At 39.5% G+C, this 23,668-nt stretch overlaps 1 protein-coding gene across 1 annotated transcript in view; it reads left to right on the forward strand.

The window, feature by feature from the left end:
- LOC111565924 (myosin-9) overlaps positions 1-23,668 on the forward strand; it is a 91,987-nt gene that overhangs the window by 62,594 nt on the left and 5,725 nt on the right. The window contains exons 19-24 of the mRNA XM_055006908.1: positions 4,258-4,342; positions 6,932-7,043; positions 17,320-17,429; positions 17,815-17,889; positions 18,865-18,958; positions 19,061-19,101. Coding sequence (XP_054862883.1) covers positions 4,258-4,342; positions 6,932-7,043; positions 17,320-17,429; positions 17,815-17,889; positions 18,865-18,958; positions 19,061-19,101 — 517 coding nt within the window. The remainder of the gene's footprint in view (positions 1-4,257; positions 4,343-6,931; positions 7,044-17,319; positions 17,430-17,814; positions 17,890-18,864; positions 18,959-19,060; positions 19,102-23,668) is intronic.

Genomic DNA, 23,668 nt, shown 5'->3' on the forward strand with positions numbered 1-23,668 from the left:
GATCCGGATGGAGTGGGTTGTGAAAATGAACATGTTAGAATGCAGATGGATAGAAAAGTATAGACACATGCACAAAGATGTATAAAATAATGAGGGAAAGAAAGCTTGCTAGTGGAGACTCTCCCCACCAGGAAATTTTCATCATAAACACCTTTTTTCCATTACTTTTTCATTGCTTTATGTACCTTATTAACCCGGTGTATTGTTGTATGTTGTATATGCAGTCATTTGTGAGTATATCATTCTGTACAATTACATGATTATTCAGCTAATAAAAATGCAATGAAATATTAACACAGCACCAGCCAATATCAGCTTTAAAAACCAATAATCGTGTCCGTCCAAAATAATTTTGCTGCTCCTATTTGGACAATTACAGATATAAACTGGCATTTTTGTGGTCTCTATCAATTTTCGTTTCATCGGTAACTCTGTTTAGCTGTGTGAATTCTGCAGCTTGCAGGGTGTGTACACAAATGTAGTTGGAATGTGATGGATATTATACTGAAAGGTCTCTGTGGCCAGATAAAAAGAAAGAAACAGGAGAGGAGAATGAGTTGGGAACCAGGGAAGTGTCACATGGATGAGATTGAAGTGTCTGAAAGCAGCTGGATTCTATCAGACTGTGTCAGAATAGGATGAAGAGACTGGAAAGAAGGGAGTGATTAAAAAGGATAGAAAAAAGTCCTTAAACTTGGCGTATGACTGTATGTGTCAAGTTTGCTGTCAGTCTGTCATATATGGCTCTTGAAGTGTGCTGGAGAGTGTGCAGTAAATGCAGAATGTTGCCCTTCCTATTGCAGCACATATAGATGATTACAGAAAATACATATAGAGGTGCAGATGAAGAAAAACTGTGGTCATAATCTGTTCTGGCAAAAATCCTATGTGGTGAAATCTAAATGGCTGTCTTTATAGCATGTACCTGTGAAATTCAAGCAGGGATGGATATTCAAATACGACTGATAGTGTCATCTTACATCTTAAATAAAATGTGCTGTAAGGTGGGCTGTAATGCAAAATAAATGTGATGCTGTGACAACAAATGAAATAACAGCATAAACAAAAACACTATATCTTTATTTCCACACTTCCACGAAAACAGAAATGTGATATTACCACCCCTCTGTGCTGCTGATGTGCATCTGCCTAAAGATGATGAAATCATTATTTTGTGCACATGTGCGTGTGTGTGTGTGTACGTGTATATGCGTGTGTGCTGCTATCCGATCTGGATCCCTGGACACACACGTGCACAGGCCTCTCTCCTCCAATTCACCTCTATTACTAGCTATAATCCCATTTCACACTCTATCGATCCCCAAAACTGTTGTTCACCGGAACCAGCAGCAAACACTGGCATTTCTCCCCATCATTTCACCACTATTGTTCTTTATTACACAAAGAAGCCGCCCCCCCTCCCCCCCTTTGTCTCAGAGCAAACTCAGCCCCGCTGAAATATGAATTATAAATGTATGGCTAATAAAAGAGCAGGGGGGAAAGAGAGAGAGAAAAGGGGAGAGAGTTAGGGATAGAGAGAAGTGGTTGGTAGAAACATCAGAGAAAATGACTCCTTTACAAGAGTCTATTGATCAGTTTCTATCAAAGGGGGATGTCAGACATGAGATTACCTGGCAGTTTGAGCATTAGGTGCCGTGTGTTATAGCCCCGGGCCCTTGTACCGCTGCCAGAGGATTGTAAATAAAGCGGAGAGGAGAGAGCAAGAGGGGAGTGCGTTGGGGTGTATATGTGTGTAAGTTTTAAAGTCTATGTGTGTGTTAGTCTTTGTCTTTGTGAGTGTTCACTGTTGTGTGCATATGAGTTTTTTTTTTCTTCTTGTGGTGTATTTGTGTGCATGACGGTGTGCGGCTGTGTGCCTGCACCTTTTGGCTTATACCCAAAAGCAGTGTTGCAAGCTCATGAAACTTCTGAAAGAGAGAGAAAGAGTCTTGGGAGGCTTTGGGACGTCTCTCGGGAGCACCTTAGCCAGCTACGAATCCCCCAACAAAGCCAAAGGAAGCTCCCATGAAGCCTTATGAAGCTTTTATGAGGGCCAGGCAGGGCCCAGCCTAGCCCCAACCACTGATTCAGGGTTAGAAAGGTTTTCATCCTTCTCATGTTAAAGGTTAGCTGTGAGAGCAGGGTAATCTGACCGCAGATCTGTGATTATAGGCTGATGCTGTATGATGGGCTTTGAAGCTCCTACGAAGGCGTTGGGAGGGAGAGATTGAGAGAGAGTTAAATTTTGGACTAATGTCACAGCATATGTTGTGAAGCCAGAATAAAAGGGTCAAGAAAGGGAGAGACCAAAGATCTTAGATCTGGTGAACTATTGTCATAACTTAACTCATGAAGCCACTAAAACAGGGTGTAAAAGACCTCAGACCTGAGAATATGAACTTTTCTTTTACTGAGATGTGTCAAGAAATCCACAATCCTCTGCAGAGCCTCGATTTATGTGGAAAATGTTGTCAGTATTTGGTCATCAATCCCCACTAAGCTAAACATACCCCACATCTTATCTATTTGTCTAAAGTAAGCAATTGGTATATGTATGTGCTGCACTGTGCTTTGCAGTCATCTGATTTTATATTTCTAAAAAGTTTTAAGTACTAAAGTAAGCTGTCTGTTTTTCACTTCATTTTCCTGTGTGTGTTTCAGCTGTGCGTGCACCTTTCACTAATGCATGTTTGGGTGCAAATAGGAGAGTTTGTGTAAACGGTCAGTCTGTGCAGCTAATTGCTCTCTCTGTGGCCTCCCCTGGTGGGAGGTGTCACTGAGGTCACCTGAAAACTAATGCCTTGAATATGAATTTGATCCCCTTCTCAAGTTTTCATATCTCTGCTGTATTGATTATTGAGATTCATAGCAAACTTTCACCTTGAGGTTCGGTAAAATAGCCCAAGCAGGGCACATGCATACACACACAAATAGAAGTGTTTGTGCATCCGTTAAATATTTAGCGATTCCAGCTGCAACTTCAATTTTCCTACAGCTTTAGTTTAAACATTTTCAACGCTATAGAGCTACAAGCTACAAATTAATAACAGTTTTATTAAATGTAAATCTTCTTTTCTGTATTGTTTCCTTTATGGTATCGGTTTTAGCTGCTGCCTGTTCAATCTGTCACACAGCCACTATCTCAACATGGTTAATGGCCTTTAAAGCATTATAGAAATACACTAAACATTTCTCTATTTCTATTTCAGATACTCAAATACACATGCACACAAAGTCAAGGTCTGTCCTGTAAATATTCAACACACACACACACACAAACACACACACACACACACAGGACAGGAGCACGCACACCTCTTCATATTCAGCGCACACACCTTCTCAATATTCACTAGCCTTGGCCACCGATGGCTGACAGTTTATGTTATATTCAATGAATACTGAATTTAGTGAAAAGGTTTTAAGAGCTATGAAGAAACATTGACTCACAAAACAGCGTACAGAACAAAAAAAAAGGGGGGTGGAAGGAAGCGAATCCAAAATTTTAAATTCAAACTGAAAAGGGCCTGCAAAGCAAACCTAACCAAGAAACCTGACTAGTGGTTCATTATGCACCCGCTCAGTGTGCTAAACTACTAAGTGTAGGACAATGGGGTTTTATTGCATGTAGACGGAGGAAACGGCTGAAAAGGGAATGTGATTGAAGGGCTGCAGTCAGGGGTATGAGCTCAAGTGGCCTGCTCAAGGTAAAGAGTGCCATCTATTGACGAAATGCGGGAGCACTTCTTTTGTTCCTTAACAAAAAGGCTGCTTCTCCGTCCAAGTGTAAGTAGTGCAATGTGTTCATTCCTTCCCTTCTCCACCTCTGAAAGGCATTCAGTGCCTCTCCTGTGGCAGAGTTCTTCGTTGGCTTTGAAGGTGACTCGCAGTTCATGCTTTCCCACTCATGCTGAACTTGATGAGGAATAATAATTACCTCTGTGTATGCATGTTTTGTGAATCAATACATTAGCCTTGGTCTGCTGGAATATGTGAAGTATTGTGCAGGTCTGTTGTCATCTTTCATATTTGTCTCTTTAAAGAATTTTTTTTAAAAAAATCAACCCCCTCTCAAGAGCATCCGAGACAATTTATTAATAGCGTATTACAAAATATTTTGTTTTTCTGTCATATAGTAGTTTGAATAAGGCCAAGTTTCTAATGAATCTTAACTAAGACCGTCTGAAGTGAACTGTTGCTCTTCATCTCACACTTTTTCTTCATCTCTTCTCTCTGGCCCCCCTCTCTCCTGCTCAGTGGAGGAGTTGGCAGCTTGTGCAGAGGAGGCGAGGCGGATGGAGGGGTGCCTGAATGAAGGAAAGCTAGCAGAGGAGAAAATAAGGTAAGACGGGAGAGAAAGAAAGAGGGAAAGAAGCTTCCTCTCTTATCCCATTCCCCATCGTCCCCAGTGTAAGCTCGGTAATCAAAAACATTTTGACTTTTTACGTGCGGCATACAGTAGGCTTTTTAACTGAACATGTGTTGAACAGAACAGCCCTAAGCTCTAAATGCGCACGTTGTTAAGAGAGTCTACAAAGCAAAATGCCTAACTTTTTGGTTTATCACACATTTTATTATTATTTCTGAGTAATATCTGCTCCACTTTGAATCTGTTCCTATCTTAATCTAACAAAAATATATAAATATATTTCGATGGGACATGGTGACTAAGCAGATGTTGGGTCGTGGAGTTCAGAGTTCATACTTGAGACCCCTGGCTGACCCCTGTGTGTCACCAGAGCTGCGGTGATGACATCAGCAAGCATGTATCACCCAGTAGAGTGTGTGTTTGTGTGTGTGTCTGTTTGTGCGCGCATAGCTGTGGTTGTGGCTTTGGCTTCGACATGACCTCACTGCAACGGTCTCCGTCTCAGGGAGTTTCTCGGTTAAGTCGAGCCATGGAACATTTTCATCGTCAACCGACAATTTAAAACTCAGTATGGAGACTTTATAGGTTACATTCTGAATTATTACGTTTTATTACATTTAAACCAATTTTAGGTACTGGATGGTAAAACAATCGCTGTGTCTGCATATTACATCCATTTACAGAATCATGCTGTTTACTGTTAACCCAGTATTATCTAATAACTGCAAAGACATGAAAGGTTTTTAAGCAACAACACCATACTAATGGCTTCCATCTGTGCTGTGGGAAATCCCCTCCTTTCTCCACAGGATGCCTCCTCTCTTTCTTTCCTTTCTCTCTCCCGCTCTGTTCATCCTATCATATGTTCTCTCCATGGACCAATCTATCAGGCGTTTTCTTTCCTTTTTGTTTTGGCTCTTCTGCTTCAGCTTTTACTACCCCTGAGTTACTCTATTAGTATCCGCTTGAAAGTTGCTGCTGACACATTCAGTCAATGGATGTGTGTAGTCGGCCATAATTTATTTGGATAATATATTTTAGGATTTATATATTACATTCTCTTCCAATCATTTCAGAAGAAAATTCATTAAAATTGCCAAGTTCTTGCTGGTTATGCCTTAGTAACTACCAAGATTTACTTTATTATATAATTTTTATGATGAATACTTTTTCCTCATTCGTTTTTTTTTAAATTAAAAAGGGAAAAACGTATGAACTAGGTGGCTTAGAGGTGTTGGCCATCTCTTGCTCTCTTATTTCTGTCAACTGTCAGCTGTCCGCTATTTTACAAGGGAAAAAAGTTATAAAATAATACTGCATTTATGAGTAATCTGTGAAATGATTCTCAAATACTAATCCTGATTAATCATTTGGGTGTTTGTTTTTTTAAAACAAACATTCAGTTGCCTCATTGTCATTGTGAAAATTTACTGGATTTTTTTTATCTTCTAAAATATTAATCTTTACATTTGTGGTTGTCAGGAGGACAAAACATGTTATCTGAAAAAATCACTTTGGGAACTGGGAAACTGTTGTATAGATTTTTCATAATTAAACAGGAAATAATTTTCAGATTAATGGATATTGAAAAAAAATGGAGAATCTAGCAATTTGCGAATGTTTTAACAGAATGATTGATTAACTGCAGGGTACAATATAAACTTAATTTATAAAAAATGGTAAATGGGTTTAGATGGCTAAATGTGGGACTCTATTAAGATTTTTTTTTTTTTTTTTTTTAATATATTTTTGGATGAGTCAATTTTACACAAATGCCAATAAAAACTAATAGACAGATGCTGACTTTGTGGCCCTCTCCTGCATAGTCATTCTCTTTTTAACAGAAAAATCTATAATATGCTAACTTGTGATCACGATCCCAAAAGTTTGGGCTGTAAAAGGCCCAAATACTTTTACTATTCATAAACTTGTAATTTCTTGTTTTTATGATGGTTCTTAGAGGTGTGGGTCAAGAGTGGGGGTGGATTGTTTAGGTCTGTGCGTGTCTATATATGTGTGTGTGGAGGGTTGGTGGGGGTGTTGAGGCTCAAGAGCGGCCGGAGCGAGGCTGTGGAGGGAGGTTTGTGGAAATGGTAATCATTTGTCGTATTGATTCCGCTGTAGCCAGGGCAGCCAGCACACACAAACTCACTCGCACACATGTACACACACACTCGTAGACACTAACTGACTCACATGCGCACAGACGCACAGTTGCGTGGCAGGAATAGACCCCTTCATATTGATCCCCTTCACATTCCCTTAGCTCGGCTGCCACACACACGAACATACACACACACACACATACTCACACGTTCATGGGCTTATGTTAAACACTAACAGATCTGGATTTTTAAGGAACTTAATAGTGGAGCTCCGCATTTGTGTTAGTGTTTGTTTTAAGGGGAAATCAATGGATATGATGAGTGCAAAAATGTATACAAAGACTGATATGAATGTAAAACATCAATGTAAGATAATCCGCTAAAACTTTGACTAAAAAGATTTTTTTTTTTTTTTTTTAATGAATTAGCATTAATTTAGTGTTGTTTTTGTGTGCAGGTCCATGGCGGCGAGGCTGGAGAAGGAGGTGACAGAGCTCAGGAAGAACCTTCAGCAGGCTGTCGATCAGAAATTCAAGGCTGAGAGAGAGAAACAGGATGCACAAGACCAGGTAAATAAATACACACCAGACCTGAGTGACACAGCCTTGGCAAATAATTTGAAGAGTTTGCTTAAAACGATTTGGGACAGGTGAGATATTTGACACCTGCATGGTGAGAGGACTACTCATTGTGATACAGAAAGATATACTAATATGAGATGAAATTTTCAAATCCTTTAGCTGGTCTTTTTTTTATTCTATTCAGCAGCAGGTCAGATATTTAAGCCAGGTTTACTGTACTACATAAACATGAATGCAAATAGACATGATCCCTTCTCCTCTCCTCTCCTCTCCTCTCCTCTCCTCTCCTCTCCTCTCCTCTCCTCTCCTCTCCTCTCCTCTCCTCTCCTCTCCTCTCCTCTCCTCTCCTCTCCTCTCCTCTCCTCTCCCCCCTTTTTCGATTCCCTCCAAGGTCTCCCTTACCTTTCCTTCTCTCTCTGCACCCCCCTTACCTTTTTGATGATTAGTGGCATATATCCGGTGCTAGAGCCCGGATTATCTTGTCCAAGAGAGGGAGGGGTGTATGCGGGACCTAAACCTAGCAAGGTGATTTGGAGCGTTAATTCCTGGGTGTAATATTCCCTGATATTCCCTAATGTTCTGGCTGGGAGCTGAGGGGGAATCTCAGGGGAGAGCGGTTGTCAGAGCTGAGCTGCGGCTGTACAAAGGCAGAATGGATAATTAAGGGTAAAGCCAGTATGGGGAAGTGATGTTCATTTAGATTTGACAAACTTTGAATTCAGTCGTAAGCTTCCTTGCACCATGGTGCTCTCTCAGATCTTGATTTTGCATTTTGTTCTTTTAATTCTTAAAGTTTCTCCTTTTCTGTCTTCCAGGTTTTGCCTGTTCCTTTCACTGTCTGTTTTCCCACTCTCTTTTTTTCTAACCTTCTCTTTCTCACTCATGCATTTCCCTGTCTTTTCCTCTCTTCACCTCTTTCTCTTTCCCTCGCTTTTTCACCTTTTTTTTCACTCTGCCCTTGTGAATAATGCAACCCACATAGTGTAGCTCTCCTTTCTTTCTGTTTAGTATACCAGGGTTTGACAATTGTGATTGCCCAGGGCTAGTAAGACACCAGCTAAGGCCAGCTGATTGGTCAGTCAGTAGCCAAGCCAGTAGCCACAAAGAATTCTTCTTCTATTTCACGATTGTTGAAAATCCTTTCATCTCTGCCTTTGCTGTGCGACAGGCCCTCTTTTCTCAGTTGTCTGTGATCAAAAATATTGCATGACATGTCGTAGTTTGTCTGCCATGTCAGAGTGTTGCAAGAAGTAGACATGGTAATGGCTACTAGTGCATAAATGTTTAAAAAATGAGAAATGAATGAAACAAATATGGTTGTCCTTTGTATTCAATGCAACAGTTGCTGACATTTGTGGTTTTAATTGTTTATATGGTTAAAATCTTTCACAATATTACTTATATATAGTTCGGATATTGATATAAATTACCAAAAGGCAAAACTGCAAAATCTTAAATGTAAAATAATAACTAGATTTTCAACAGAACCCAGCCTTATTCTTATCATACTGTGTCATTGTCATTTGCAGGAACAGTCCAGCAGTTTTCTCAGTCTTAAAGAATAAGCCTGATATTCTGAGAAGCATGCTGCACCCAAAAAATAGATTCCACTCTCACATCTGTTCTGTAAATATGAAGCCGGAGACAGAATGTGGTTCATTTAGCTTAATATAAAAACTGCAATCCAGAAAACAGCAAGTCTCTGGTCAATGCACTGACCAACACCTCTACAGCTTAAAACAGTACATCGCGTTGGTTTCATCTGTACAAAAATGTAAGTGTGAAAATGACAGGTTGTGTTCTCCTGGATGCTGTTTGAAAGAAATTCTGCTGTTGCCTTTGGACAGAGCCAGGACTGCTGTTTCCTCTCTGTTTCCATACTTTATGCTAAGCTGAGCTAACAGGCTGCTGGCTCTAGCCTCATATTTAATAGATAGATATGAAAGTGGTATTCATTTTCTCATCCAACTGTCACCAAGAAATTGAAAATTGAATGAGGGCATTACCCAAAAGTATTAATTCAAGGCACTGATATTAGAGGTTTGTAACAACAACTAAGACTGTCTAATTATTATGATAGTAAAGCAGATACCACAACTGTCAACAGATGTTAACAGACTGACAAATTCAGAAACAGAATTCCTCCACAGCTTTTATTGCATTTGCAATAAAAGCTGATACAACAGTATCTGAGCAGAAGATTTTGAAGTCTTTACAATACTGTTTGTAAATGAATCAATCAATGAGCCTTTTGCTTTTTATTGTTTAGGTGTGAGTTTGTGTACTGTTATGTCTTTATTCAACTGTAGTCACTTGCCGGCTTCTGTACTTGCACACAATCCTTTACGCTTCCCCTTTGCATTCCTGCTATCCTCCATCATTTCAACAACAGATGAGCTTTTCAATGAATTTGACTCCAAACAGTGTTTAAACACCAGTGTGATGGCCGTTGTGACTATGACTCCTTCATTAGGTCCCAATCTCTGTTATTGACCAGCAGAAGATGAATTATCCGCTGGTGAAAAAAATCAAAGGGTTTGAAATGGTAAATGGTACACTACAGTGGCCTATAGAGGAAATCTATATTACAAATTGCCTTGGTGCACAGAAGCTGAACCTCAGATAGCTCTGTCTTTTTCTGTGTGTATGTCTTTGTATGCACAGTGTGTTCTATGCATGCGAGCGTTTGATTTGTGTGATATGTGATTCCAGCAGTGTTTTCTGGGTTTGTTTAGTGTCTCCGTCCTAGTATGAAGGAAAGGCTTTGCATGCTGTCTGCACTTGCACACACATACACACAAATACATGCACATCTCACTCAGTCCTGTCCCTCTGCATGAGTCCAGTTCAAATACAAGTCATGATAAACATGCAGCATGTTTTTGCGACTGATCAGATCATCCCTCTCTCCCTTTCCCTCTGCCTCACTCTCACTCCACCACACACACAATCATAGTCATTAGTGTGTTTACCTCAACTTCTTTTAGCTTGGAGTAAAAGATTTCAAACAGTTTTAATGAGAATTTTCAGAGAAGTTTTCAGATAGCTAAAGTTCATGAGCATTTTTTCGTGTCCATGAAGTTTTTTTAGTTGCCCAAGAATCTTTACAACCATTGATGTCATCCTATAGAAATACAATTAGACAGTAGATTTTAATCACTTTGAGTCAGTGGGGAGTCTGCCTAGTGATTAGACGAGTCTGGTCCCTGGTTAAAATCTTTGAAAAAGATACTGAAACACAAAAGCTCCAAGATTATTCGCAGTAGTTGGACATGGAGGTGGGCAAAGCAAAATGTCTTTCACTTCTCTCTTTGCTCCATTTTCTTCAGCACTCAAGGAGTGGTAGACAGGGATTTAACTGCCTAATGTTGCTGTTATGTAATCATTTCTCAGAAAGATGCACAAAAGTACATCTTCACCTGCAAAGGCGCCTTTACACCAAGCAATAACTACAGTTGTGTAACTTTATTGCATGTCACATGGCCTATAAAATCATGGTGTCAATCTGTGTCAGATTCATGATATCAATTTCAGGCAGGTAAGATTAAGTAATGTATATGGGATGAATCATTGGGCTACAATTTAAAGAAGAAAAAGCATGTGATGGTCACAAAAACTTTTTCTTTTTTTTTTCTAAAAAAATTGTACATAAGACATGTTGCATGGGCCAGCGTATTCGGTCTCATTTGCAATCATGTTCTGAACAGCTGGTTTGTGGTCGGGAGTTATAGTAGTATTTGCTCTGTCACAACTTGGTCTGAATTTCCGTCTAAATTTTGCCCCAGGTTTCCAAAAGTTTCAATGCCTCACAATAAATTAGGAGCACCATTTAGGATCTACAACTACAGATTTTTACCACATTTCTTTTACATTCCATTAATTACATGCCAGAAAGCCCAAAATAGCACAGTGTGAAAGGGCCTTAAGTGTTTTTATTTGTAATTTGGCTGTGTGTGTGCGCGCTTTTCAAGCTTGAATGTGTAGTGCTTTTAATTTTGGAGATGCTAGACAGAGTTGGTCTCTGGAACGGTCTTAGCTGTTCATTGATCTCACTCATTATACCTGATAGAAGCCTCAAACCAGGCCTAATTAGCTCAGAATGACCTGCACTAGATCACCATTTTTACACACACACACGCACGCACGCACGCACGCACGCACGCACGCACGCACACACACACACACACACACACACACACACACACACTCTCTGACACACACACATAGGTATGATGATGGTGAAATGAGGACAGACAAATGAAGCTCATTTGTTTAGTTGATGAATAAAGAGAGCTTCTCCAATTGTCTGACTGTTAAACCATGGAATGGACTTTGTGTTTGTTCAGTGTGTGTGTGCATGTGTGTCCCATCACCATCCCGCACAGCTCATTAAGCTACAGTGCTGTAATTCATTTGAGAGATGGGACGGACAGTCGAGCAGACAAACTAACCATGTTTTTCCTCATGTTGTCTCTATAACTTTCTGTGTCCTTCTTAGCTACCACACACTATCTTTCTTCATCAAAGACGGTTGTGCGTCTGTATTCCTGTTCACTGAAGCAGATGGAGGAACTCAATTCCAAACCATGAAAAGTTCCTGTATGCAAAGGTTCATGGCAGTTGCATTCGACAAGATAAATTTAATTTCGCACAGAAAGGAAGAGGATGAGAGAAACTATGAAACAGGGTTAGTGAAAGGTTGTTTCTCTCTCTTCTGTGTCGCATTTCATTTTGTTTTCCAGGTACAATTTTGTATTGCCTTTGTGTTACAAGACCTTTTGTTCTGTAATTGCTCACAGTGTTTATTTGCCTTGTTGTTTTTTTTTTATTCCAAAGCAGATTCTAATCAGTCAAGAAGGACTCCTCACTTCATGTGCCTATGTGTTTGTGACCTTGGTCAAGGTTTACAACGTTTGAAAAAACTGTGGAAATAAGTTTTTGCAATTCACATCTCATTTAACAGTGTCTAATTTATAAACCTAAGCAAGAATGCTATGATGATAATTATTCAAGGTTAACATCTAATTATCCCATCCTCGTTTCAGGTTCTGCTTGATTAAAAAGCTCTTCTCAAATTACTCTATTCAAAGTCACTCTCAATCTCAGGACTAAAGAATAAGTTAGCTTGAATTGATATGATGACTGAATTTTTAATTTTTTTAAATGATAAAAGTATGTCTCTTTTTCAGTTCAGTGTTTTGCAGTAGCACCATTTTTTTTTTTTGGCAAATATATCCCGTCTCACATGAATGTTCATGTCCCAGAGAACATGTAAGATTATACCATGATGCTTGCTGATAACCCATAATTACTGAGTTTTTAGCTGTTCCCCTGAACTGAGAGCCTCTGAAAGGAGATTGGCCTTGGCAAATTTTTATTTATTTATTTTGCCTGTGTGTTCCCTACAAATCCACCACGTAGGAGAAAATAATCAATTATATATAAATGCCTTGCACCTCTACATATTCCTTCATTTTCCAAAACATTAGCTTGCTGAAACACTTTTGGAAAGCAATGCACATGCTGTATGTTGCTGTTATTTAACACGAGCTTGGTGGAGTCTTTTTTTTCCCTCAAACTCTTGCTACATTAGCTCATCACTAAACAATACAGCAACAATTCAGTCCTAAAATTGTTCTTTTGTGTTGCTGCTGTCCACCTGGACAACTAAACATCAGCCAGCATCCTGAATGGGAATCCCACAAAGCCAAAACACATTCATACCTTTTCTGTTGTTTGAGGTTTTCAACAAATACCACTCTCTTGGAAGCTGCAGCACAATATTTGCATCTTTTCTTCACTGATCCTGCTGCACTACTTCACACTCAAGAACAAGCTAGTCTTGCTTTATGGAGGATCTTTGGAATAAAATGGATGAAACTGAGTTATTTCCAAGACTGGATGTTGTTTGATACAATACTAGTGTTGATGTGTTAACTGAGTTTTGCGCTTTTTTTGTAGACCTATTTTATACCATTTGCTGTATAGATTAAAAGCATATCTACTACTGTACATGGGGGGACTTGATCTAGTTATCAAGTGTTCGAGAAACTTCTGTCAAGGCTGGTAATGTAGCTGTGCTCATGCAAGCTAGATGCAAGATAGGGGATTTCAGTAATGGCAGCCACTGATAAACAACCCAGCAGCATGCGTAGGAGAGTGTGTGATGAGAGGAAAAGGAGGAAAAGGAGTCAGGCCATGCTGCAGCAGCAGACGAAGGTAATTAAAGAAGCCATCATCAGCATCATTAATATGCTAGATCTGCTGTGGCCCACTGACTAGTCTAATGGAGACCATGTCATCATCGTCACCATTAGGGAGAGTGAGACACACATAAACACACACACACACACTGTCTTAATGTTGGGTCACGCCATGATTACCACCATTAAGCCCAGAGTGAGAAGGCCTGCTTAGGAAGCTTCATTCTCTTTAGCCATCATACATGCACATGCACGCATACAGTACACACGCACACACGCTTGTAGATCTTTAATTCAGACCATGTGAGGGATAAGTATGCATATTTAAGTGATGTCAGGCCTGTTGGGTCTTTTAATTAGACAGAATGAATGAATGTTTTATAAAAACGTGTTTAACAATAAATGTGTTCATTAATTTGATGAGAGGATGTGCTCTGATGAGCTGAGTGGAACAGAGTAATGGCTCGTATTCAGCTCTGGTGGTTTGATGGTGGGAGAAGCAACAACTAGGCTATCTGTTTCTGATTTTGAACTCATTTTCATGTTCCTCTCTTTACCCAGAAAAGTCAGCTTTGAATTATGTTTATGCCGCGACCTTGGACGGTTTGGTCTGTTTTAATGAAAATGCACTTTTGTCCTGTACAGCTAATGTGCAACGTGATACCAGTCCACAGCTCCACAGAGAATAGAAAAGATGGAAAATCCATTAACTGCAAAAGTCCCCACTATCATTTTCTTTTTCTCTTCTGTCTGCAGGTATGCTTTATGGTTTGCCATGAGAGTTCATTCAGATGTATAAGTTCAGAAAGAATAAAAAACTGTGAATTCAGAAAGTCCATCTTGTATCTATTGGCAATGAAGAGTGGGGGCTGTGGACTGGACAACTCAGCCTTATTTTGATAGAATAAATCGAAATGATAAATACTGGTGCAACAGCTGTAAAGATTCCAAATCGTTCACCATCACCACAGTAGTCAACTCATATTCTGTAGCATACACCTGAGAGGACAAGTGGTATCACCAAACCTGGTTATAAATGCATTTTGTTGCCCCTTTTAGCCCCCATCATCTACTAAAATATTTGTGCAACAAAACCAATCTAAATGTTAAGCAGGTGTGCTACTTTACTCCTCCCCCCTCTCGCAATCGCACCTTCTTGTCCTTTTCCCTTTTTCTCTAAATGTCCCTCCCTCTCTCTCACACACTACTCCCCCTCTTTCTCACACACCCTTTCACTGCCTCCCTTGACACTGGTGGAAACAGAGTGATGATGTGTAATTCAGTCCTAATCACAACATCAGACTTGTGCTGCGATTTACATCCCTCCACCAGCCGAGCCAGTCAGACAGTCAGGAGGGAAATGTTAATGTGAGACCACAGGTAATTACTGTCATTACAGCATGCCACAGATTCTGCCAGTGTGCGTGTGTGTGTCCTTGTAGAGGTGTTGTGTGTGTGTTTTCTGAGCTTTTGAATGCTATGGTTTGATATTTTTGTGTATATAATTAATATCGGCTTATTAATACGTGGTTTTGGCCATTAAGCCCTCAACAGAACTTCCTTCTCATGAAGAGGTGTCAATGCGCGAGACAATTCAGAAATAAAATCACAAACAACAGGGGATCCACAATATTTATTCCATTGTTGATGAATGTAATTACAATTGATGCCCTGACTCAGTTTATTCTTCAAAATTGAATGATTTCCTTGATGTAATTTCATCGTTCTCACATTCTTTCTTCACTCTGTTTGTTGAAATGCAACCCTTCCCTAATCCAAATGTAATTAAAAAGTGTAATTTTTCATCATGTTAGAACATTTGAATTATTGATTATGTGACACTGCTATATTCACAGCTTTCTTTCACACCTGTTCATTCGCCTTTTCCATTTGTGTTGAAGGATCACTCTTTACTTGAACTTCAGCAACATTATTTTACATTATTCTGAAAACTGTTTGGATTCTCAAGTCACACATCTGCCAATATGGTCAGGATATGAATAAGTTAGATTTTTGGAAGGGCACAGGGGATAGTCCCCCTCAATATTTCGAACAACTTTGTTTTAAAATTGTCATATGGTACCTGGATTTTACATGAATAAAGACATGTCTACCACAAATTGATGCAGAAAAGGCACAAATTGGTGCATAAAAATTCACCAGAATGTAGGAAATGAAGTGTTTGACGCTTCAAATTTCCTGGGGGAGGATTCTGGACCCCCTGCGTAATGTGTTACCCCAATATTTAAATGAAACCAATACCCATGGTACCAGACACCAGAATACTTGTATAAAATTGGTTCATTTAGCAGCATTTTTCATGTTGTGCCAACTCCAGAACCATTTGATGCTGCAAGAGATTTTCGCCTCCCATTTTGCCGCAAAAGAACACAAGCAAAACCTGATGTGTGTCAGTTGTATGTAATTCTGTCACAGTGTATGCAACAAAATTTAGCAGCTTTTTTAATCACCTTGCATGCACCTTACATGGCAGCTCTGCCACCATTGGATTGTGATTTTCTGTGTTAATGCGTGAATGAAAGACACATTACAAAGTGCTTTATAGAATGGTTTACCCACCATGGAAGTGTGGATCATTTACTATTAAAGACTGATGTATATTCTGAAGCCATAAAAAACCTTTAAAGGGTTTGACCTAACACAACTAAAAGCTTATTGTTTGAACTTTAACATAGAGGACATGCAAAAGCAGTTGTCCTGTAGCCCGTTTCCCTGCATTAGAATAATGTAAAGCTACACTAGTCAGTCAACAAAATCAGCAAACCAATGCTAAGTTACCAGATTTATAGATTATTCATCTTTTTAAACTTGGTAATTCCTCCCCTTTCCTTTTAGTTGCTCATCCTCTGTGCTGTTATGTTCCCCTGAAGCCATGTGATATTAAGAAGACATTTTTTTGTCACTTTTATTTTTTTATTGAGCTCTGCATCAACCGAATTGTATTATCTCTGTTACATTTAACTCTGTGCTGTTTTCCTAGATACACATCAGCAAGAAAATATTTTGCTATACATATGATATTCAAAATACACATCCAGACGTGCACACACATGCACACCGTACATGATTCATCTCAAACCAGCAGTTGATATTTTGACATTTTAGGTTAATCATTTGACATTTTTATATACTTAAATTGTGGCCCACATATTGGAAACTTTTTCTGTTTGCCGAAGTCTTTGTGGGAAGATGGTATGGCATATCAAGGTGTTTCTATGGCGATAAGGGTAATATGTCAGGGTCCCCAGAGTTTAGGCCTGGAAAGGTCCTGACTGATAAGCAGAATGAAAAAGTCAGCAGTTTGGTCAGTGCCATCCAGTCCCTGTTTTCACCCCACACCCAGCTTTTCCTTTCTCCAATCTTGTCTTCCGTCTGCTTCTGCTCTCCCCCTTCCTCCATCTTTCCCTCTTCCTGCTTAATACCTCACCTTGCTATTTATACCTGTGTCTGCAAATGCCATCCCTTTCATCCCCCATTATTCTCCATTTACCTAATTTTTTCCTCTTGTGTTGCTATTATGTTCTATTTTTGACATTTATTTTCACCTTTTCTTCGCTTCCCCTCTATTAGAGCATCATTCATGCTTTTTTTTCACCTTTCTTTAATCACACCTTTGGCCCCTTCCACCCATTTATACTGAGCATGATGTGTGTGTGTGTGTGTGTGTGTGTGTGTGTGTGTGTGTGTGTGTGTGTGTGTGTGTGTGTGTGTGTGTGTGTGTGTGTGTGTGTGTGTGTGTGTGTGTGTGTGTGTGTGTGTGTGTGAGACTGAGAGAAAGACTTGAAATCCATGTAAATGTGTAAAGAAAGTGTGCAGTGTTAATATTTTCCTTTATAAAGAACTATGTCGGATGGAGTGAACATGGTTCTTTTGTGGGCCCGTTGTTGTACATCACTATTCTAATCTGTAAACAGAGAAAATGGTTATGTTTACAGCAAGTAAATGTCTAATTAGAGAGGAAACCTGAAAAATCGGTACGCTTCATTTTGAATAGGTGCCATTTGTTATACAGCTGATCAATACTTGACTATGTATTACAGGTGAACTCACTTCGGTCAGAGCTGGAAGGAACACGGTCTGATAATCTAAACCTTCGCCATGAGAGCCAGCTGGTCATGACCAATGTCGGCCTTTGGATCACTGAACAAAAGTATGATTGCATGACCATCATGATGTTGTTTAGTTTGTTTTATTCATTCATTTGCTCATAAGAGACTCAGAAATGAGGTAATTAAGGCAAGCAAGCTGTCAATGTCAATTTTTATTGTTGGTATCATGTATGTATTTGTAAGTAGTGTTACTCCTCTATGGGGTCAAAAGCTACAGAATAAGTCTAAGAACCACCGCATTACTACAAAGACATACAAACACACAAATGTGAAACACTTAAAAAATGTATATCATTTTAATGTCTGTTTTTCTCTAAATGTCTTTTTCTCTTGCACACTACAGCAGGGACTAAGCTAAAAGCTGTTCTTCATTAATGTCTTACTTTGTGTTTCGTTATATTTCAGAAATTTGTGTTTCCCTTTCAGGGCCTCTAATGAGAGCCTCACTGCCCAGATGAAGGCCCAAAACAAGGTGCTGCTCATCGTCACTGAAGAGAAAGAGTAAGTATGTCTGGCAGAGTGATAGTTTTTTTTTTTTTTTTAAACAGATTTTTTTTTTTGTTGCAGTGAGTCAGTCTCTCTTAACTTGTGTGTTTCAACCCTGGACATCTTTTTTTTTTTAAAGAAATCTGAGGAGAAATGTAAAAAAAAAAAAAAAAAAAAAAGCAGAGAAGACACTGTATGTTTGTGTGTGTGCACTTGTGTTGGAGTGATTCAGGTGGACTCTCTGACATACTTGTACCTGACAGTCTTTCTGCATGTCTGCATCATCGTGACACACACACACACACGCGTACACACAGACATGGGCGTGACATTTTCCTCTTACCAGAGATCAAAGCAGTCTAGCCATCTTCTGTTATCCCACCCCCCTACAGTGCCATACATCCCTCATCCCCACACCATAACCGTCTATGTGTCTGCTACTTCCTCCATCTCAACATACACCGAGTGTATGTAGGATAGGTTTTTTTGATGTTTGTGCTATGGAAGCATGTAGCAGCAAATGTAGTAGACTTCATACACTTGGTACACACTGACTGAGTGAAATTATCTCATTGAACGGTTCCTCTACATACTCAGCACCTGCCCTAGAAATTCCATAAATGGGAAATGTCTACTCCCTCTTCCATAAATAAAACTATTTGAGAATTTGTGGCATAACGAAGTACTGAAATAAATATCCACAAAGGTAAGTGATAAATGGCTGTGGAAAAAGCATTTCGTTCTAACAAGCTATGATACTGCATGTGTGTGTGTGTTTGTGTGTCAGAGATAATGTCTCAACTGCTAGTTAAAGGCTGCTCTGGAAAGAAGAGAAATGCAGACAGCACTGCTGTTGTGTGGCCGAATATTCTGTCTGCCATGTTAACAAGAGTCTCTTGATGATAATAGGTGTCTGTCGTTCTCTCCGTCTGCCTCTCTATGTATATTTGTCTGTTTAACTCTGCCTCTGCATCGCCCTCTCTTTGTCAGACATCTTCAGGAGGCTAATGACACACTAAAGGCAGAGGTAAAGAGACTGAAAGAAGTGGCGGATGAGAAGGAGAGGGACATGGAACGCTTCAAGGTGAACAAGTGCAGAGTGGAAAAGTGATGAACTACAAATAGGGAGAGACAAAAGAGAGTCGATCACAAACAGGTTTGTTTTTCATCTTCTAATTGTTTGCAGGCCCAGATCCGAGACCGGGGCATCCGGCAAGACGGGAAAACGTGAGTCATCTGCATGTGTGTGTGTCTGAGCGTGTGTGACCATACATTTAATCACATACATTTGTGCGCTTTCACCAGCTGATCAAAGTTTAGCATTCACATCCAACAAAAGCATTGCCCACCGTGTTTCGCTCTTTCACACACAATCTAGCCCGAACAAAGCTGATGATGATAATAACAGCAGGAGTGCCAAGTTGTGAATGAAACACCCCGTGGGCCTGGCCACCTGTGCGTACATGCGTGCATGCGTGTGTGTGTGCGTGTGTGTGTCTTCTTCACTATGAATACGTTATTCATGCTGGGCCTTTAACAATGATTACACTCCAATCAAGTGCCCATCCTCTCTTGCTTGCCACCCCCATGGCTGTCAAATAGCATTCATCAATAGAGAGGAGATATATTTATTATGTTCATTAAGGCAATGAAAATGAATGTGGCACAGATGGGATTGGGTGTAGGATGAAGTGAGAAAAGAGAGGGAGAGGGTGTTTGTGGGGGCACCTGCCTGCAGCAGTACTCTCCATACCCCCAGTGTTACCCCCTAAGGTATCCCTCATTAACAACTCCCCCCCCCCCCCCCGTGCTAACCTCACCCCGTTTTACACATGTGCACTCGTTGCACCCCTCCCCTAACGAACCACCAGACTTTGTTTCCAAAACGGATCAGATTTGTTTTGACTGGGGTAGGTTTCCAATGGTATTCAAAGCTGTCAGTCATTTTAATGATATCATTAAGGGGCCCGCGACAGAAAGATGAATCGCTTTTCTTTGTCTTTCCCTCATAATTGCGAATGAGCAAGAGAGAGAGGGAGAGAGAGGCAGTTCATATAGATGTATGCATAAGAGAGGTTTTGATTGAGCGAATATAATAACATGGAACGAGATAAAAACAGTGAATGAAAGCCTCTTCCATAGTGTTTCCCCATCCATTCTCTCTTCTTCCTTTTTTTCTCTCCCCCCTTCTTTATTATGTGGATTCCTAATTTATTTTATTTCATTATTATGAACCCCTCCTCTCCGACCCACACACCTATCCAAAATGCCATATGTATGAAAATCGTACATCTATAAGGCAACAGATATGTCATGATATCTGCATGGCACCCATATACATTGAGTGTATAAATCTCATTACTGGTGGCAAAGGGGATATATATTAACAGTGTCTCTGTCGCTATCACTGACAGCAATCAACACTGTGTGAAGGTTTTGTCATTAGATATGCCTTTATTAAAGAAATTTACTATGATTAGCTCCCCAATGGTCCAAAGCAGCTTGACTGTGAAGGCTTCACAATGGAATTGCTAGAAATAAAGCCCACACAAAGGTGAGGAATGAAGAGGAAAGAAACTTCATTAGATATATTGGTAAACTGCAGTATCCGTAAAGTTTCAAAAGTTGGTTTAGGAACAAAATAAGTGTCTTGTACCAAGGATGGCTTTACCCGATTGAATCAAAACTAGTATTCTTGGATTTGTTTGCAACCGCTGTCATCTTCTGATGGTTGTAAGACCTTGTATAACAATGTTGGTGCAGCTTAGAGCAACTACATGTGAGAAAACAAAGTCACCAAAAGATCCATTTAGCACCTTATGGATAAGGGAATATCCACATGTCAGCCACCTTGAAGATAAAACTGTTGCCTACACAGATAAGACAGCTGAGTTGAATGAGATTTCAAGCGCACAGACACAGTAAGAGCTTTTTTTAATAAAGTGCAGCACCTAATGTTTCAACAGGGAGCATGTCTTCATAAAGGTAAAAATTTAACGATAACTGTGTGTTCTAGTTCACATCTTTCAAAAATCCATTTAGCTGCTCCCATAATCCTGCTCAGCAGCTGAAGTTGCCCAGTTGTCACTGTATTGTAGATGATCAAATATACATTTTTCCAAAGCACTTTAAGGATTTCTTGTCCATGTTGGCTTAAAAGCTGAGGTACAAAGTTCATTCTTCTACCTTGGAAACGGTCGTTTAAAAAAAAAAAAAAAGCTGATGGCAGGGATGTGGCTCAGGAAGCAAAGCAGATCATCCACTAATCCCAGAGTTCATAGTGTTGTCCCTTGTTCTTGGTGTTCATAATGGCGACCTCTCCCAGCAATCTGAAGAAGAATCTGGTCTGGGAATTTGATCTGAACCAATGTTGAGTTCGGATTCTTTGCTAAAGTGAGGGGATTACAGATCCTTTCATAAACCTCCTGAACTGCTTCCAGACACATTGGATCCACCTTGACATTTCTAAGTTTAAACTGGGATGAGTACGATGGCCAAACAATGCTAAAAAGTCCAGCCCTTAAGCCTAATGTTAGCTACAGATATTTAAACCAATCTCATATGCAACTCTCAATAATAGACAACCATGATGACCACATCTTCAATTATCTGATCCAGACTTGTTTAGCACTTTGCTTTTGTTTTTTATCTTACTGCAAAGTCTCCATTTTGATTACATGCACTTGCCCATGAGATCATGTGAGGTAACACATTGCATCCTGATTGCTTCCTCGAGCGTGATGAACTTAATAATGCCCTGAAGTGTGTGATGTACCATAATTTCCAAATATTGTAGTATGTGCATGTTTGAGATGAGAGAAAAGAAAATCTGGGAAATTTCTCCACGTGTGTGATGAGACCCAATTTCAAAATCTGCTGGGATTTTAAAACTCCTCTAGTGTTAACCCCGCATAAGTTAAGTGTCCTTTTACAAAGTGTGCAGGCCAATGTTTGCTTGGCAGCTCAGCTGCCATTGATGTGTGAGTGTGAATGGATGAATGGGAGCCAGTTGTAAAGCCCGTTGTTCATTAAGGAAGAATAAAGCACTCTACAGTCCCCAAGCTACAAAACAAAGATGGCAGTTGTTATGTTAATATATTGCACTGGTAATACAAAAGAGGAAACCATAAAAGAATTTCTCGCCTTAATAGCTAAAATGTGTTGTAATCCTAATTGCACAATAAAAGCACTATCTGGACCATCTTGGTATCAATTAACAACCCCATTAAAACCTCACAGATCTTCATCATGTTATCCAATGAATCTAGCACCTCTCTAAGGTGTTATATGTAGCATGGTGTGTTTAAATGCTCCTTACCCTTTCTTTCCCTCCTTATATTTTCTCCAGTAATGTTTAATGTGAGGAGCAAGATAAGGATAAACTCAGACTATTTAATGCAAAAGAAAAAAAAGATTCCTGTGAAACAATATCATGAATTGTTTTGAAATTTGAATGGCATGCAATACAACAGAAAATTCAAATATCTTACAAGCAGTGATACTAAAGTATCAGAATAATTTAAAAATGGATAAAGAATGTTCACACTTGACCTCACTTACATGAAATGATATCTGAAAATACCAGTAGACAGTGAAATTCACTGAGTAATGGAAGCAGAGATTTATGCTGTTTGCTTCTGGCAGCACTGACTCAGTGACTGTCTGACACAGCCCATCTGGGGGAAGCGCTCATACAGCATCAGGCTTCATCAGTCGCATCACTAACGATGTGCTTCCAATTAAGAGCACCCAGTGATCATAGCAGAGGATTTGTACAAACACAGACAACTAAAGTGACAGAAAAACAGAAAGCGGTGATAAGACGGAGACTGTAAGAAGAGAGTCAAGCCTTGCATAAAATTTACAGCAACATGAGAGCAGTAAATAAGAAAGATGAGTGAGATTGGAGCAGGAGAGGAGCCATGTAGTTTATTGCCTGGTTTAGAGAGCATGGCCGCTTGGCTTTGACACTAATGACTGTAATTATACACACACTGATTGGGTTAGGCCGCTAATTACACACATTCGTGTTTACATGTAAACACAGGAACACATGTTTACACAGGCGTCATGCCAAGCGCTCAGCGCATCGCTGCTTTCTCACATCGAGTGCATAAATCTCACACAGTTGTCTCTGCGGCAGTGATGATTCATGATCTGCTGAAGACCACATTACCATCTAGGAAAGAGTTTAAATCATATGAAGAATCTCTGTAGATGTGGCGCTTTGGATTTTATGGAGTTGGCTTGTGCTTAAAGTTTATGCCTCCTGTTTTTCCTTCACTGCAGCAGTGGAAACTCATGGAACTCATCTTTTAAATGGCATTTACAATTTGAGAGATCAAAGGAAATTTCAGCATTCCTCTTATTAATGTTCTTTGTGACATCATTATAGTGTGAAATTAAAAGATCTGCAAGGGTCAGTTGCAATTATGTTCAGTTTATAAATGTCATTTTCAGGAAATTAGATTTCTTTTTTAAAAAAATGCTTACATTGGCCAGGATAAATTAGTTAGTTTGCTAATAGGCTGTGATTCAGATTATGTTCTGTCAGCTGGAATATGTATGGAATTTTTAAAGATATATATTTGCAAACTGTACTACATATTTGGGCAAACAAATCCAAAATATGAATGTTCTCTAGATATAACCACATATTTGGTTTGCTGTTTATTATTATGTATTTATAATTCAAATAGTTATTGATTAGTGACAGATTTTACTAATCAGTCTCTGGATCTTTTCATTGACAGCAATTGCACCTCAGGACTCTACTACAGTTTTTTTTATTCTG

Source organism: Amphiprion ocellaris, chromosome 22, assembly GCF_022539595.1.
Source record: "Amphiprion ocellaris isolate individual 3 ecotype Okinawa chromosome 22, ASM2253959v1, whole genome shotgun sequence".
Lineage (NCBI taxonomy): Eukaryota > Metazoa > Chordata > Actinopteri > Pomacentridae > Amphiprion > Amphiprion ocellaris.